This window comes from Physella acuta, unplaced genomic scaffold (assembly GCF_028476545.2).
Source record: "Physella acuta isolate Inbredline_101_S28 unplaced genomic scaffold, ASM2847654v3 ptg001214l, whole genome shotgun sequence".
Taxonomy (NCBI): Eukaryota; Metazoa; Mollusca; class Gastropoda; family Physidae; genus Physella; species Physella acuta.
Window position 1 is genome coordinate 47029 of NW_026732731.1, and position 18593 is coordinate 65621.

General features: G+C 41.3%; 1 protein-coding gene across 2 annotated transcripts in view; it reads right to left on the minus strand.

The window, feature by feature from the left end:
* LOC131957158 (TSC22 domain family protein 1) overlaps positions 1 to 18593 on the minus strand; it is a 57260-nt gene that overhangs the window by 26076 nt on the left and 12591 nt on the right. Inside the window, exon 1 of one of the 2 annotated variants that reach the window (XM_059321892.1) lies at positions 15045 to 16901. The exons of the other annotated variant lie outside the window; for it this stretch is intronic. Coding sequence (XP_059177875.1) covers positions 15045 to 16735 — 1691 coding nt within the window. The 5' untranslated portion in view covers positions 16736 to 16901. Of the gene's footprint in view, positions 1 to 15044; positions 16902 to 18593 lie in introns of those variants that run through there. 2 annotated transcript variants of the gene reach the window in all.

An 18593-nucleotide genomic window follows, 5' to 3' on the forward strand; every position in this document is an offset into this window, starting at 1 on the left:
ATCAAGTCTAAGGTGTTTAGTTTTGTTTAGTTAGTTATGTACTGTTTAGTTGGGTAGTTTATTATTATCCTTAGTTCTGTTTCCATGTCTTGTTTTTGGTTGTCCTGTCTTGGTGTCCTAGATCTGTCCCGGTTTAAAAGTCCACACGTGATCACATGTTGTTGCGTGTACTACCTGTATCATAGCCTAGCGCATATTGTTTCAGATGTCCTTATGCACCCCAGTTACCAATGTTTAGGCATTTCATAGTTATGTTCCATTTTGATATTCCCCAACCCGTCTTCAAGAGTCCTAGTAAGAGTTCTAAATCTGGTCTTAGATCCTAGTTTTGCTATTTCTTAGATGTGTCCTGTCATAAATGTGTCCACTGTCTTATTTGAAGTTATTATTTGTGTGATCATGGTGTGTCCCCCGTCTTTTTAGCGTGATCTTGGTGTGAACCTTGTCCTTTTGTGATCTGTTTTTTTGTGAGATCTTGGTGTGACCCCTGTCGTTTTAGTGTGATCTTGGTGTGACCACTGTTTTTTGTGTGATCTTGGTGTGACCCTTGTCGTTTTAGTGTGATCTTGGTGTGACCACTGTTTTTTGTGATCTTGGTGTGACACCTGTTTTTTGTGTGATCTTGGTGTGACACCTGTTTTTTGTGTGATCTTGGTGTGACACCTGTTTTTTGTGTGATCTTGGTGTGACACCTGTTTTTTGTGTGATCTTGGTGTGATCCCTGTTTTTTGTGTGATCTTGGTGTGACCCCTGTTTTTTGTGTGATCTTGGTGTGACACCTGTTTTTTTAGTGTGATCTTGAGGGAGTGACCCTTGTCCTTTTAAGTGTCCACGTATCATGCCATCTATCTGCAGCGATGTTTACGTTTTTTCAGCCCTCCATCTCCTCCCTCCCCTCCCATGTACTCGATGTAACGGCACCCATTCCCGGTCAATCCATTTAGCTTGCCTCAGCACAACCCGGCATGGGCACAACAAAAGCTCCCCCCCCCCCCCCCCCCCACATCCAACATTTTCAACGACCAATCGATTTCCATACTTTAACCAACATCAGCTTGGCAGTCGTCCAACCCCCCTCCCTCCCTACTCTCGCATCAAACTGGGAACAGTCGTGAACCTGAATAAGTAGATGACGTCCCCCATAGCTCAGGTCTTTTGATTACCTCCACGGATAGAGTATTTTTTTTAGACCATTAAACGAATTCACTCATAATTCATTAAATCAATGGCTACCTATTTAATTAAATCATTGACCAGGGAGCCGACATTCGAATTAAAGGCACCTGCTTTTAAATTATGCAAATCTGACATTCTCAATACAAAAAAAAAATGTTAAAAATATTGGCAGGTAGAAGAGACAAAAAAATAAATGAATGCATTCAATGTTGTTTAATTAGTAGTGGTTTAGAATATATCACACAGGGAGTTGGTTTACATTTCTCTATGACACAATCAGTTAAGTAAGGATAGGAATGTATGACCATGCATGAGCATGCAGCAAGGGGGTCAACAGGTCACTGTTTGTTTATGTTAGCATTCATCAACAAAGGAGAGTAAGGGATAATATGTTAATGATTACATTGCCCCTGCATGACAATTTGACATTAAACTCTTAATAGCGTGACAATTTTTTTTTAAAAAGGTTTAATTAAGATACCAATGACAAGAATTCGACTATCTAAAACCCCTCCCTTCCCTTGTACAAAGGCGATAAGAAAACAGTAATGAACTTGTGGAGAGGGGGGGGGGGGGTCGATCAAACTTTTTGTTCTCCATTCTTCCACCACCCCCCCCCCCCCCATTCTATATCTACAAAATCACTTAGAATACGGTAATAGGGCAGTAAGTGGGCAGCCATTCCTTACCGTCCAGCATATCGACCCACCAGAGCCTAGCCTTACAATGGTCCCTACCCTAGTTCACGGAGCCATGGCTACCGTAGGCCACTTCAAGCTATCGATACCTGACATTGAGCTATAGGTGCCGAGTAATGGGAACTGTGCCGGAGAGAAAAATACATACGCACAAGTAGCAATTCAAGCTTACATTTCCGACAAACAATCGAGGGTTAAACGGGTATATGTGGATCTAGCCTTTGTGTTTTGGATACATACAAACATCCATATATACATACATACACATCTTCATTTATATATATATATATATATATATATATATATATATATATATATATATATATATATATATATATATACACACACACTTAAAACCACGCATTTAGGGCCTGAGTACATATTTGCTTCAAGTGTATATACAATGGCATTCAATTTTTTAAAATACATGTACTGAAATAGTACACTGCAAACAAAACCAGTTGTTATGGTTTACAAGAAGCTGCCCTTAACACAACATAAACCCAGAAGACAACAACATGAGTGATCACATGACCAGACAGGCAACAACTGGCACAGTGCCAGCATACAGGGATGCAAACACCGTTAATATTTAAAACTGGCCGCTGCTGAACCGAAAAAACAAACACAACCTGAGGAGGGGTGAGGGGAGGTCTAGGGTCAGCGGTATCCAACTGTCGAGCTTCTGTTCATCTGATCCGCCAGATGCATCTGTTACATTACTAATTAGAATGATGAGTCAGGAATTATATCATGTAAATGGTGTTAAGTGAACGTAACACATGACACACCTAACCATGACAATCATGCGAGGGGGGGGGGGGGGGGGGTTTGTTCATTCGTTAAAAAAAAAAAGATAAATATAATCGTGCTTCGATGCACAAAGAGAGGATCAAAATGTAATTGAAAATTAAACTCGAACTAATTTCTCATAGAAAGTGTTGCCAAGGTTAAAAATATCGAGGCCATCTGCACCAGCGGTTCCCTACACGTTGATGTCGGGGTTACCACGACAGTAAGGGAGCACGACAATATACCCCATACATTAGTGTAACACATTTGAAGGGATACAATCTGAAATACAACGTTTTGTTACTAGCCCCTTAAACAATAATCGTCTGTATTTGCGTGTAGTTGTGTATTAACGTTAATGTGGGGGGGGGGGGGGGGAGGGGTCGTAGAATCCTTGTTTCCACCAAATCCAGGGTTATATTTATATTTAGAACAGTCGTGTACTTTACTTGTATTGAATTTATCCCATTTTTATTTTGAATACGTTGTTTTCGCTTCTAACCCCATCTCCTGCTTCTATTTTCACAACCTTTTATAATGGTTTAGTGTACAGGTATACTGGTTTAAAAGTGTACTCAGCAGAGGTCCCATCGTGTGTGTACAGTGAAACTTAAGTTCTCAGTAAACTTACGCAAGGCATCATTTTATCTATCAACATTTGAGACCAGTTTTTTTCCTTTTTTTCCAATACTTAAGCAAAGGTACGTAAATAAAAGACAGCCTTCAAAGGTAGGTGAAACTTTGACGTAATTAAATACGACTTTTTAAAACCTGCCTGCCAAGATAAATAACTAGAAACTGTCAAGTCATGCATTTGAGAGATAACTTAATGCAACTTTATTTATTTGTTGTTGTTCTACTGTGATGTTGTACTATTTGGTACTGTACGTTTGTAAAATACTAAGCAATAAAAAATATTAGTACAGGCTAATTTCTAACCAGATATAATTGTTACATTAATAGTTTTAAAATGCTGTATTGCTTAAAGGGAAAAAACGAATTATAATTAGGTCAATAATACTCTTAACATTTACTTTAAGGGGAAATAACACATAAAAAGGAAAATATAAAAATCCTTAGATGATTTATCTCCCTTGAATAAACTGCAGTTGTAAACATCCTTACAGAATACGGTTAAAAAAAAACGCAGTGCCATAAAGTTAGCACGATGAAATAAACACGAGAGGGGAGCTAATAAAAAGTGATACACTTAATAAGCCGTTATCTTTTAGAAAGCTTTAACTTAATGTCGGACATTACAGATTTATAGAGAATCTGTTTCTAATTAAGACCAGACCTCCGCTTGAAGATGGGTCGTTTTATCCCTGGCAAAACGGGCAGAAAAACAGACACCTTGCCAAAGTGAATGTAAATGTCAAGCAAGAAAAGCACCATCAAACAGACTTATTGTAAACATTAGCTTCTTCTAATGGGCTACATGAGACTGTAGTTTCCCCTAGATAAAACGAAATAACACGGGAGATTTAGTGGTGCTGGGAGTAAAAATAACACACAAGCTGCTATCAACGTTGAGGGAGGTGAAATCAGAGGCGCAGCTATGGGGAGGGTGGGTGAGGCGGCAAATGGGGTAGAAAATAAAATACAAAGCTCATTTTAAGATCCATTAGTGTATTATACACAATAAAACAGACTAATGTGAACATTTTCTTACAACTGGGGAAGAAAGGAGGGGGGGGGGGGGAAATAATGGGTCCCTGTGTCTCTGGGTAAACTAAGAGATACTACACAGTAGCAAGAGAACCATGGGCACCTGCACAATAGACAAGCACATGTAGAATGACAAAACCTACATGACAGGAGCATTACTTCCCGATTAGATGGAACTAAGAGATATTACACCCTGGTCCTCCAGGTTGGGGATTGAAACATGAGACTAGCAACCTTATCTTGTAAAAAATATACCGCTACAGAAACTGCAAGTACACAAACCCAACACCAACTTGGTCGAGGAGGTTCCTCATGATGCCTACTAGTGAATTTTCAGCCCAAAACCGAGTCCGCTGGAAATGTGTAGTTGCAGCCCTTTGTTTCCCACGGGCCACAAAGGAATGATGATGATGAAGAGATATTGAACACAGTAACGGGAGAGCCAAGGGTGCCTGCACTAAAGACAAGCACCTTTAGACAAGGCGAATATAACCTACATGACAGAAGCACCGCGGCTTGACCAGGTAAACCATGCCATATTGTGTACCGATGCCACCAAGGAGAAGCATCACATGAGTTCTGTTATGGAACACGTTATCAAACATCTGGGCTTACATCAAAATGAAGCAAAAACAACCCATATATTTACAATTAAAGGATAGAAAGATAATTAACATATTTGTTTTTTTTTTCGTTTCTTTGCTGACATTCAAGTCTAAAGTCTACCAATATACCAAAACGATCAATCGAGTTCGTAATTTTTTGACCAATTTAGTCAATCAATGTCTTATTTCAACCTCATGTTGGAAGTCCTTATAGTGTTACAGGTAAGTTACAACCCACGACACACCCCACAACCTCATGTTGGAAGTCCCCAGTAAGTCAGGTTGACATGTTTATCATAATGTTACAGAAAAGTTACATACATTGTAACACCAAGCCTGCTACTTAATAATCACGCGATATTCAGGGGACATAACTCCACAAGTTCACCACTGTGTTACCTGGTGACAACACAGGTAATTTTCGCCCGTTGACACCTTCCAGCTACTTAATAATCACGCTACAGGCAGGGGATAGAACTCGAGACTGTGTTTCCTCGTGACAACACAGGTACACGAGTTGACTCCCCTTCTACTGTATCATCACGTGACATTAGGGGACTTAAAAACCTATCTGTTTCTGTAACATTGGGACGTCATAAAAACGTAGACAACTTTAAGAGCACTCAAGCATGACATCCCATAACCTTTTTTTAAAGTTCGATTATCTAGAGGGCAACCAAGTTTTATTTTCGAAGTCATTAAAACCAAACTTTGAAACTTAAAAAGTTATGAATCTCAGTCTTATACGTAAACAGCTAAATTAGTGGCATGCAACTGTACAGTCCATAAAACAGCTTCCTTAGTCCAAGCAAATGAGACAGCTGGGGTCAGGGGAATATAACAGCTGTGGTCAGTCACAGAACAGCTGGGGTCAGACACAGAACAGCTGGGGTCAGTCACATATACAGTTGGGGTCTGGGGTACATATAGGGTCAGGGGAATATAACAGCCGGGGACAGGGGCACAGAAAAACTGGGGTCAGATAGATTGAGCAATTGAGGTCAGGGCACGTAACAGCTGGGGTCAGATACATAGAGCAACTGGGGTCAGGGCACGTAACAGCTGGGGTCAGATACATAGAGCAACTGGGGTCAGGGCACGTAACAGCTGGGGTCAGATACATAGAGCAACTGGGGTCAGGGCACGTAACAGCTGGGGTCAAATACATAGAGCAACTGGGGTCAGGGCACGTAACAGCTGGGGTCAAATACATAGAGCAACTGGGGTCAGGGCACGTAACAGCTGGGGTCAAATACATAGAGCAACTGGGGTCAGGTGCACGTAACAGCTGGGGTCAGATTATAAAACAGCACCGTAGTTAAAGACAAAATACATCAGTGAAGTGACCATCCATTAAAATAAAATAATCCCACACACAATCCTGGAATAATCGGAGAGGTGGGGTTTGGGGGTGCAGGGTAAGAGTCAGTGAGATTTACGCATAAGCGATGTTGAATTTTAAATCATAACAACTCAGTCTAGTTTATTTTTTGAGACACGTAGGCTCTAAGCTATGGTATGAGGTGAATTTGATTTGGTGACATGTGGGTGTTTACTGTTTAGGAGCAGTACTGTTCACTCACAGTACCAACAGTTTCAGACAAGGGCTAATCACAAGCAACGATATTTACACATAGGCAATGTTGAATTTTAAATCAGAATAACACTTTCTAGTTTATCTTTCCAGACAGGTAGGCTTTGAGTCATGGTGTGTGGGGAATTCGTCTTGGTGACATGACGTAAGTTGAGAGGCTTGACAAAAAAAAAATCAAGTTACTACCTCTCGGTACCTACACAGTTATGACAAAAAAATAACTGCCAAGGACAAACCAACAGCAAGTACTCACGCTATGGAATCTAAACACTGAAACCCAGGGAAGTAAAAAGCATCGAACGACAAGGCGAACTCGGGTCCTCCCATGGACATTGTCAGACTCGCCATGTCCTCGATGGGGATGACGGCGGGGAAGGGCATCATCTCGCTTCCGTAGCGGCCGTTGTCTGGCCGGTTGCTAGGCGACATAGAGCTGCTGGTGGGTGGCCGGTTGTTGTTACTCAACGTTTCCTTGCGAGTGCTCTGTGACTGCTCTCGTTCCATTAGGCCCAGAACAGGTTAGACAAAAAACTCACAGCTTTAACACTAGCACCTCGCAAGACAGCAGTTCTAAATTTTAGAAAACTAAAGGCAGAAACCACGTAGCAAAAACTTCACCAACGCAATGTCTGTTAAATCTGATCAAACTGTCCACAAGTAATTACAAAAACTGTACAATGTTATTTCGATTTTGGTACGCTCCTAGTTTAGAACCTGAATTACATAATTAAAACATGCAGCGTATTAAGCCGTGTAAGACTTCAGCGTTTACTGTAATGCAATCTGTTTAACACAAAACGATGCAAGTAAAAAAAAAAATGATTTCCGATAAACTAAATTGAACGGTAATGAAACTCTGCAGGTAAATCTCGTGTTTATTTATACGTTCTAAATAAACCAGGAGTGATCTCCCCTAAACTTTCTCGAATATTCTTATATAAAATAACAGGGGATGGGAACTCGGGCTATAGACATGATTTTTAATCCATTTTAAATACTTAAAGTTTTAAAAATAGAATAAAATCTCGTAGACAAATTAATTGCACACCAAGTGAACGCGAAATAAAAAAGCGCATAATAGTGCGCAATATTATTAGTACTTTTAAAATTTACATTAGTTTTTTGAGAAATCGGAAGTAGCGTAAATTACTACTTCCGGTCAACGGAAATTACTCAAAATTTAACAGAAGGTAGAGAATTAGATCTTTTACTTACATGTGAAATTTCATGTATCTATCTGAAATAGTACTCAAGTTATAGGCTTTTGAAAAATTCAAAGTAGAAAAAGTACCACTTCCGGTTGTCGGAAATCGCTCAAAAGTTGATACGGATCTACGATTTTGATATAATACTTATATATGAAATTTCATCAACCTAGCTGTAACGGTACTCAAGTTATCGTGTTTACACACGGACACACAGACACACACACAGACATACGGACAAGATTGCAAAATTATGTTTTTCCGTATCAGTGAGGTGTAAAACGTCGAGATTTGTAAAAATCTCGATTTTTTTTTTGCACGATTACAATACTTTCTCTATACTACGTATATACGAGAAAGTAAAAAACAAGCCAGCGCGGTTAAATTACAATTTAAACCACCACAAGATGCACTTTCTTAAATGACCGCATCATTAGCATAAGTTGTAGATAACTGAGATCAACATTCCACCACAAGATGACCCTTACAAAATGGATGTTAATACTGAAATAATTAACAACGCCATGTGGACTTTAAAATGAAACCTAATACACTTTGACCAAAAAACTGTAGTCCGTGTTAGGAAAAAAACAAACTCCTGATAGAAAGAATGAAGAAGAGCCAACGACAGACGAACACAGCTAGTAGACGAGTTCCTTAAGCCGTCCAGCACAAGGTGAGCCCACCACAAAAATCTGGCTCCATTTCAAAACCTGCAGTAAAAATAACCGTTTCACTGGGAGAGAGGAAGTCGGTGAAGTCTGCGGAAACTTTTTAATTCATCACAGGGCGTGTGACAGGCGAGTTACTTCATGGGCGAAATAAAACGAGACACGACTCTGTAATTACACACATTGTTTACCAAAAGTTAAGCCATGCACACACGGTGGATATTAAATTAGAGGTTTCACAACAGGTAAAAAAGAAATCCTTTAAACGTGTACAGTTCCAGGTGATGGCGGGGGTAACACAAACACGGATACATGTGACCTAGATATCTAAATATAGAGACAACCCCACGAGTGATCGAACCACTAATCGATTTCATGTTTGTATCAGCACTAATGGGACACGGGTCAATTCATATTTGTAATAATTTTTACACGGGTCAGGTAACAAACTGTGTGGTTGATGCGTTAACAGGGTAAGGTGGGAACTCTGTTGTACGATTTAACAGGTAGAAAGAAAACGGTGTTGTCGATATGGTACCAGTAAAGGCGAATGGTGGTAGACTTGACCGACTTTCCGGCAGTCGATACATTAAGTAGGTCATGTTTAGCTCATGTCTCTACAAATCACAACGGGGAGGGGGGCCATCTCAAATGTGTGTTAACCTATCGCGATCAAGACGGGCTGCAACCTAATCTTCTGTCGAAACATGGAGTATAAATGTTAATGTTGGACATAAATCTTGAACAAGAACCAGATCTTCTGTAAAGACATTCAAACATGGCAGATTTACAGCCGGCACAGGTTTACATCCAGCTTATGTTCATGCTTTAACTCTACTGTTACAAAGGTCAAGTGGCCTGTTTTATCTTTTACAAAAGCTTTTGACCTAGTCCAAGTCAATGTGTTATGTTCACACATACAACCCAAAGCACTTTTATTTACATTGCCTATGTTTAATGCCTGGCTGTAAATGTGAGTTTGTACGAGACTTGCATCGAATTCTTGCTATGATAAGCTTAGACAGGCTGGAAGCAAGCGGATTAGATAGTATCGACTGATGGTACCCTAATGCCCTTCAGCTAATACAAATTTATAAGGTACACGCTATATTCACGTTTTAAATGGGGTCCACGAGTGATCGTGGGCCGTTTGCACACCTTACGTGAGGAATGTAGCCTACACCTCAGTGGTTGTGCTTGGTGCAACACAAAAACTTCAAGGTTATTAAACCAAGCAAGCCTTCTCAGACAAAGGTACTGGTGTGACTTTTTATATGGGTATTCATGGTTCGAATTTCGACTGTGTTGGTTACCGTTTGTGTGTGTGTGTTATGGCAAAACTATAAACTGTTGTAGAGTAGGTAGGCTAATGCCATATTACATGGTTCGGGAATGATGTTTACGTTCTAAAAGGTAACTGTCTAGGCGACATCTTTCTGTTTCAAAATTTTTGCCATTAACAGTTCATCTTTGTCGCATTTTAAAAATAAACATAAAAACCTATGGCACAAATAAATTGTTTTACAATTATTGAAAATTAGAAATGGGTTTATATACAAACTAATAATGATTGCGATGATAAAATAAACCTTAGACTAATGTCTTGATTGATAATAATGGCACATTATTCTAGTTTTTATCAAAAGTATTTGGTCTTTAAAATCTATTATCTACATTTGATTCTATTTAAAAAACACAAATTGCATGTTACAAAAAAAAGAATATGGATAAGTCTGAAGATAAAGTAAATATGGATGTATATTAGTTCGTTATAAGTTACGAAATACAGGAGCAAAACCTCTACAAAAAGTAGGTCATATTTAGGCCATACACAAACTAAACCTAAACAAAAAGTATGTCAAATGTGAGAAGGCGTAACCTGATAATTGTTCCAAATTTCTGGCACTAAGGATATTGAACAACATAAACAAAATTACTAAAAACGCTTGTTGTTTTTTCAACTAATTACAGCAAAATAGCAACTCAACAGAAAAATGCTCGGATGGATTAGAATAATTGACACGGAATGAAGCCAATTACACCACAGCCCCTGAGCAAATCTTATGCAAGAGAAGATCAATACTCAACACATGAAATCAAACGACCAGCAAAACGCAGCCACCACTTCATAAATAAACACATCCAGAGAAATGTCCTATGTAGCGGAACACCAGAAACGGAAGCACCACCACACGCACCACTGATGAAGGTCAAGACAGACGACCACCAAAGCACCAGAGAGCAGGAGCACTGTCCACACGCGACGTTGGAGCAAGAAGAAACAGCAACAACAAGAAGAGAAAAAAAACGCGAGTCACAAACTGGCGCTCACCGGTGTGACAGGGCTCGTGGCCTTCACTCTGACGTCATCGTGTCAGGGGTCAAACGGAGAAATCGAAATATGGCAATAGCGTTTAGTAAAGGATCAATGAACAGACAGAGGAATGAATTACATACAGATATAGTTGCATGCAAGTATATAAAACATAAATCACGGAATGAGTTGTGTGTTTTTTGCTACCCCCCTCCCAAAAAAGCTTTCTCAGCACATCGGTGCCAGAAGGGGGAAAAAATCGATTATTGGGTTGGAACGTTTTCATCAGAACTGGACCGTCCTTGAGCGGTGTAGACAAGGGCAGAACTAAAACATTAGGAACGGGTGAGGGGACAGCTCGACGTCATACAAGGGGGGGGGGGCGACAAATTCGATTAGAACCAAGTACAGTCCCATTATAACAGTGGAGCTCATTACAAATGTAGGGAGAGTTCAGTACTGGTGAGTTCTGTTTTATCAGTGGTGTTACATGACTGGCGAGTGTTGGGTTACTGGGGTCGTAGAGCAACAAGAACAAACAACGGTTGATAAACAAAACTTGTTTCAGTCACGTGATGCAGGGTAGTGTTATGTACAAACACATTCAAACGAGTTCACAAGACCCCCATTAATGTATAAGTAACGTGACATTTGATTAAACTGACATTTCGAGCATATACGAACTTTTGTGTCACATTTCTTGTTCTTTAATATATACAATGTCATGTATTAAGCATATGCAATGACAATTTCATGACTGAAGTAGCTACAATTTCAAAGTATTTATATTGTTATTTACAATCATCAATCAGCAGAGTATTCCTTTTTTTAAAATACTATTTCCTCTCCACCTCCTCCACGCTAACGATATCCTAGTTCGTAGATAAGTCTAAGCGTACACAAAACGGCAAGGAAGGATCTTAGTATGTGTTACATACTGCTTCGTGATCGATTTGCGGCTGAATGAATAAACATACGACTTTTTGAAAGAACGTTTTCAAGAGAAATGTAAGGGGCTAAACTACAAGAAACCATGTTATACAATGAAGTTTATACAACATGAAATATAATTAATAATAAAAAAAAACTGTGGTATATCTTCAGCAGAATTAAAAAAAAAAGATCTGTATAAAATGGCAGTGCCTAAATCTTGCCTTTATTTTTAAAAATTCAAATTGTATGTACTTCTCTTTCCTAACAACAGTAAAGTCATTGCATTAAAATAATTTTAAAGTGTGTTAGGCTACACTTGAATCTAATAGTTAACCAAGGGACATAACCACGAAAGTATGTGTAAAATATCAGGCTGTAAAAAGGGAAGCAACCAAACTATTGAACAAAACCCACCCGACTGCTTCAGCGGCTGTACTTGACAATAGAGCTAACCCAGCATGTGGCTATGTGGATTGAGTGTGGGCGTGGGGTGGGGGGGGGGGGGGAGAAGAGGTGCTCGAATAATCAACAAAACAACTTCCATTGTGGAAATTTTATTTGAAATTTTGTTTTTAAGCCATTGGAAAACCTGATCAATCATAACCAGAAAAATAAATGGCTACGACCATGCACGTCGCACAATGGGCCCCAACAAGCCCATAAAATGCTTTACTACCACGAAACAACACAAAATTAACATCCGTAAGTCCATCAAATGGTAACCTTCCCACCACGACCCAACGTAAACAACCATGTCTGTCACAACCCACAACCCCATCAAATGGTAACCTAACCTACCACAATATAACGTAAACAACCCGATCTGTCACAACCCACAACCCCATCAAATGGTAACCTAACCTACCACAACATAACGTAAACAACCCGATCTGTCACAACCCACAACCCCATCAAATGGTAACCTAACCAACCACAATATAACGTAAACAACCCGATCTGTCACAAACCACAACCCCATCAAATGGTAACCTAACCTACCACAATATAACGTAAACAACCCGATCTGTCACAACCCACAACCCCATCAAATGGTAACCTACCAACCACGACCCAACGTAAACAACCATGTCTGTCACAACCCACAAAACCATCAAATGGTAACCTAACCTACCACAATATAACGTAAACAACCCGATCTGTCACAACCCACAACCCCATCAAATGGTAACCTAACCTACCACAACATAACGTAAAAAACCAGGTCTGTCACACAACCAACCCCATCAAATGATAACCTAACCAACCACAATATAACGTAAACAACCCGGTCTGTCACAACCCACAACCCCACCAAATGGTAACCTAACCAACCACAATATAACGTAAACAACCCGATCTGTCACAACCCACAACCCCATCAAATGGCAACCTAACAACCACGACCCAACGTAAACAACCCGGTCTGTCACAACCCACAACCCCACCAAATGGTAACCTAACCAACCACAATATAACGTAAACAACCCGGTCTGTCACAACCCACAAGCCCACCAAATGGTAACCTAACAACCACGATATAACGTAAACAACCCGGTCTGTCACAACCCACAAGCCCACCAAATGGTAACCTAACAACCACGATATAACGTAAACAACCCGATCTGTCACAACCCACAAGCCCACCAAATGGTAACCTAACAACCACGATATAACGTAAACAACCAGATAGGTCACAAAACCCACAAGCCCATCAAATGGTAACCTAACCTACCACAATATAACGTAAACAACCCGGTCTGTCACAACCCACAAGCCCATCAAATGGTAACCTACCAACAACGACCCAACATCAACAACCCGGTCTGTCACACAACCAACCCCATCAAATGGATGAGCGTAAAAAATATATTGCCTACTGTTCATTCTCTACACATCAACAACTCGGCCATTTTGATTTCCGATAATCAATAATTTTCATTATCAACTATGCAAAGGTTGGATTTAGTTTTATAGATTTTATACCATATTGGTCTATATTACAGATTTCCATGCTGTCGCACTTAAATCAGCGGTATTTAGCCATGTATAATCTTTACAAATGCATGTGTAATCCATGCAAAATGTTTGGAGATGTTACATTCCTTCTGCAAGGTGGTGCAGACAAAGAACAAAATCAGAGGACCGTTTACAAAGTGGAGATGTATCCACAAAATCAGAGGACTGACTGCTAAAGTAAAGATGTCTCAACAAAATCAGAGGGCTGGCCATCTAAGTAGAGATGTATCAACAAAATCAGAGGGCTGACCATCAAAGTAGAGATGTATAAACAAAATCAGAGGACTGACCACCAAAGTAGAGATGTACTAACAAAATAAGAGGGCTGGCCACCAAAGTAGAGATGTACAAACATAATCAGAGAGCTAACCACCAGAGTACTAACAAAATCAGAGGGCTAACCGCCAAAGAATATATTACCAAAAAATCAACGACAAGCTACCAAAATAAAGATGTACCAAATAAATCAAATGACCAGCTACCAAATTAGACATGTATTAACAAAATCAATGACCAGCTACCAAATTAGACATGTATTAACAAAATCAATGACCATACAATGAGAACACCAGTTATCAAATACAGTTGAGATGTATTAACAACTAAGAGAAAGTATCAGCAAACATGATTCGAAACTAAACAAGGGTAGAAAACAACTTTTTAGGAGCGCAACACCACGAATTGGACCGTAGTTTGTGTCCGGGTAAATGCGAGTACAAACAGGTCAGCAACTGTTGCGTGTAGAACAAAGGGCAACGGAAACTCAGCTTTATCTTCACAAAAGGGCAAGAGTAAATTATACCCCTGATTATTATAAGCATGCAGGCTTACACCTGTGAAGTATATAGGTAAATACTTATAGAAGTTATGTACTACAAATGAAAGTATGTAGCTGTGGTCAAAATTAACAAATCTGACCAAACACGGAGAAAAGATGAGGGCTAAACAGAACAATGATGAAAACGTATGCCAAAGGTAAAGCCAATGAAAGTACTTATATTTAAATGTACTGTTAAAAATATCGTTCCTAACTAGCGCGGGTTTTTCAGAGCATGACGTACAGAGAGCTCTGGATGTTTGTTTGCTAAAGAAAACTGATCTCATCAAAGTGACTGAAGGTTATCATAAACAACTCTATGTCAACTATTGCTATAAGCACAACATATTGTATCGTGATAGCTTGGATGTAAAACAAGCTCATTAAATGACCACCCTTGCCCTACTAGAGCCGCTGATTCGTTATTTAGCCGAGATTTGTAATCACCGACAGATGGTCACCATTTGTTTACATGTGTCAGGTCAAGGGTCAAGGACAATGCATACCAATTCTGTGTGTTACATCTACCAGACTATGAGATAAACGTGTGCTCACCAGTTAGAGGCCGAGGTCTGTGACTCGGATAGGACGGACTCTAGCAGACACCGCCACACCACGTGACGGCCGTCACCTTGACCAGGCACCGATGTCCCGTGACCTTTAACTCCAGCACCCCCGGGCTGCGAGATGGTCCCTCGCGGTATCTTGACTTGCTGTCGCATGTCGGTTCGGCTGGGGGATGAGGTGCTTGAGTGTGGTGACAGATGCAGCGAGCAAAGTTGCTGCCCTAGCCTATCACTTTTCTTGTGTGTAACACCACAGCTCTGTAGAACAGCGTCTGTCGGTGACTTATTCGATAGCTGATGAGATTTATCCAAGTTAGGTTTCGTAGAATCAAGGCTGATTTCTAAACGAGCACAAGCCTCGCATCCAACAAACGACCCGAGAACAGACGAAGATGAACGGTTTTTACCGAAAGGGTCGTTTAGTTGTCTACTCGGTTGCCTTTGATATTCGTTCCTCGGCTTTACCGCCAACCCTATCACACAACCTTTGTCATTACACGGGTTGTCGGGCAGACAACCGCTGTGGTTTGAACGGGCCGGCGACGTCCAGGTGGCGCTGGTCACTTCCGATGAGCCACACCGGTATCCCATTCGATGAAGGCGCATCAGCGTCCCGTCCCCAGTCTGTACCGTCACGTCATCAATCATGTTGGCCGACGGCACGAGGTACACGGGCTGGGTATCCCGACCACTGCGCGGCATAGGCCAAAGCTCCAAATGAACCGTCGAGTCTGAATCACCCTTGTCTTTATCAAGCGTGTTCCGGGGTTCGACACTCGGGTTATCGCGGCCATTTGTTGAGCTGCCTCGGCAGACGCTCACCGAGTCTACACCACAGCCTGTTTCACCCTGGCCTGGTGTAACGTGTGAGGGTCCTACTAACGAACCGTTATCACACGTCTCCTTCCGCGGGGCACTCCTCCCGCCGCGATAACTACCATCACTGACATCATCCTCATCACTATCGTAAAACTCCTTCTCGTCCTCTTCTTCAGAAAACCCCTCCCCTGTAACGTTGGTCATGTCATGGCTGCTATCCGTGAAAGAGAACTCCGAGCTGGTAGACTTGGACTCTCCCGAGTCGACCCTGGGCATGTTGTCCTGAATGATAAGGCACTTCCCCTTCGTGTTCCACAGCTGCCCTGTCACCGGCACCAGATCCCCGGCAGAATAACGCCGGCCTTTTACGTTGGCTGACTTCGTCATGAAGATCGGAACTCTCTTCCGAATGATGTGTTTCCCGTTGACGTACTCGTGCAGCTCCTCGGGCACCTCCTCGCGTTTCGGCTCCCTCTCGTCGGGGTCACACAGCGTGCATGCACCCAGCGAGAAGCGACGGGACAGCTTCATCGGTTCGTTCACCCTCTTCCACTGTACCTCCCTGTACGTCCGGACAAAAGTCGGGGTCCGACCCCGGCCGATGTTCGAGTCCACGCTATGCCTCCTGCCCAGGTTCTCAGGCGCCTGCGACTCCTGCACCTGCGGGCCGGAAGTGGACAGCACCTGGTGCTCAAGAATCGACATCATTTTGTTGTCCAGCGTGTGGGCCCGGGTGAGCGCCAGACCGGTTCTCCTGGCACGGTTAGACGAACTGACGACAGGGGGCTCGGAGCTCGTGTCACCAAACCTGCCGGACGCCACCAGCTGGCGAAAAAGTGCCATATCATCAGACGGCTCCATTGTCGAACCAGTGCGGAGAATCAACGCAGGCCTACATCTCGATAAACGACCTTCCACCTTTTCATCATCAACATTATGACCACATTAACACTCTGCTAATTGCCCACATCTGGCTCCGTACGCCCATCCACTGAGCGTTTGTTTAAACAGCGTAATCCAATCATACACACACACCACTAAAAATAGGTGCAAGTCTAGTCATGCCATGTCGGCGTGTTGGGATCACCCGATGATGATTAATAACGTAATCGACTCAACAACAAAAAAAACACAGTCCTTAAGGTTGTATCACAGAAATGTAAACACCTGTGTCTCGGTGGGCGTGGCCAAGTGAGCAATGGGCTGGCTTCATCACAATTAAACTCTACGCCTTGCTATGCCACAGCGTAAATGTAAATTAGAACCTGCAGTGCCCTGCACGTAGAGTTGAAATCTATAACTCTATGTGCGAAGATACAATGAAAACTTAATACGTCTGTGTTACAATAGAGTAAAAAAATTTGGTTCAAATCGCTTAAGCTTAAAGTTCGTTTCAACGAAAAGCAGTTGAAAAAAAAAACGTGAGTCACGCTGATTGTGCCAATGTGTGAAAGATAGCTTCTAGCTTGCCGTATCGCACTGCGTGGTACACGGCTGACCGTGCCGCATCGTCGTAAACAAAAGGGTACTTAGAAGTACACACGTCAATCAATAGTACGTCACAGCCAGACTCACTACACACCGCCGTCCCGAGCTACACAGACAATCAACAGGATCAATCGATTTTCAACACACAAAAACTCAAAGTACCACAACATAATCCAATCCACGTTATCAACATCCCTCCAGGTGGAGCCCACTTCCAGCACGTCTCCTAAGGTCTGGCAACAGGTAGGCGTCAAAACCAGCAGATAAAACCGTTCAAATAAACAGGTATTTTGATAACCAACACACATTAAACGAACACAAACGCCTTCACACACATGGAGTAATTCAAAACCAACACACAAATAAGCCGAGCAGAATAAAATATTCCAGTGTGTATTTTAATTACCTACACATGTATACTGCATAGTAGAATAAAATATCGCAGTGTGTATTTTAAATACCTACACAAGTCTACACCGAACTGAATCAAATACCATCACGCACAATGTATTTTTAAACCAACACACACATGAACCGAATAAAGTGCCATCACACACTGTGTGGGTAGCGGATCCAGCACACAGCCACCATCATGTCCGGCATTCCAAAATAATTGACTAACGAGCAGCGAAAGTTGTACCCCATGTGTATCCAGTTCCTAGGTCTACTTAAGCCGTTATCTCTTCCCTGTCAGCCTATCACTAGTAGAAACCAATAAAATATTAAACTAACCCAACCCGCGGCGGATGTTGTGTTGGCCCAAGTCGAGCCTTGTTGACAACAAACAAGTCTAACTTCGTCCCATGCGCAGGGTAAAAGTAAATAATACCCCAAACCAACATTTTTATCAATAGTTTACAGGAAAAAAAAAACAAGCGCACAAAGGACAGCTTAACGCTACACTTCGACAGCTAGATTATGATTTGACACTTCAAGAGCAGCTATTTCTGTTCATGTTTTTACAAGAGAAATACAGATCTATATTTAGATAGGCTATGTTGTGATACATTTTTTATTTAAATCAAATTCTTTTAGAAGAAATCCCTCGACAAAATCACACAATTTAGGATTTTGTTATGTGTATCTTTTGATGTATGTTCTGTTAAGCCTGTATGGAACGTTGTACTTTGAAAATCTCACATAAAAATACACGCGCGCGTACACACACACACACACACACACACACGCACGCACGCACACATACATTACAAATTTTAATTGTGTAGAAGAG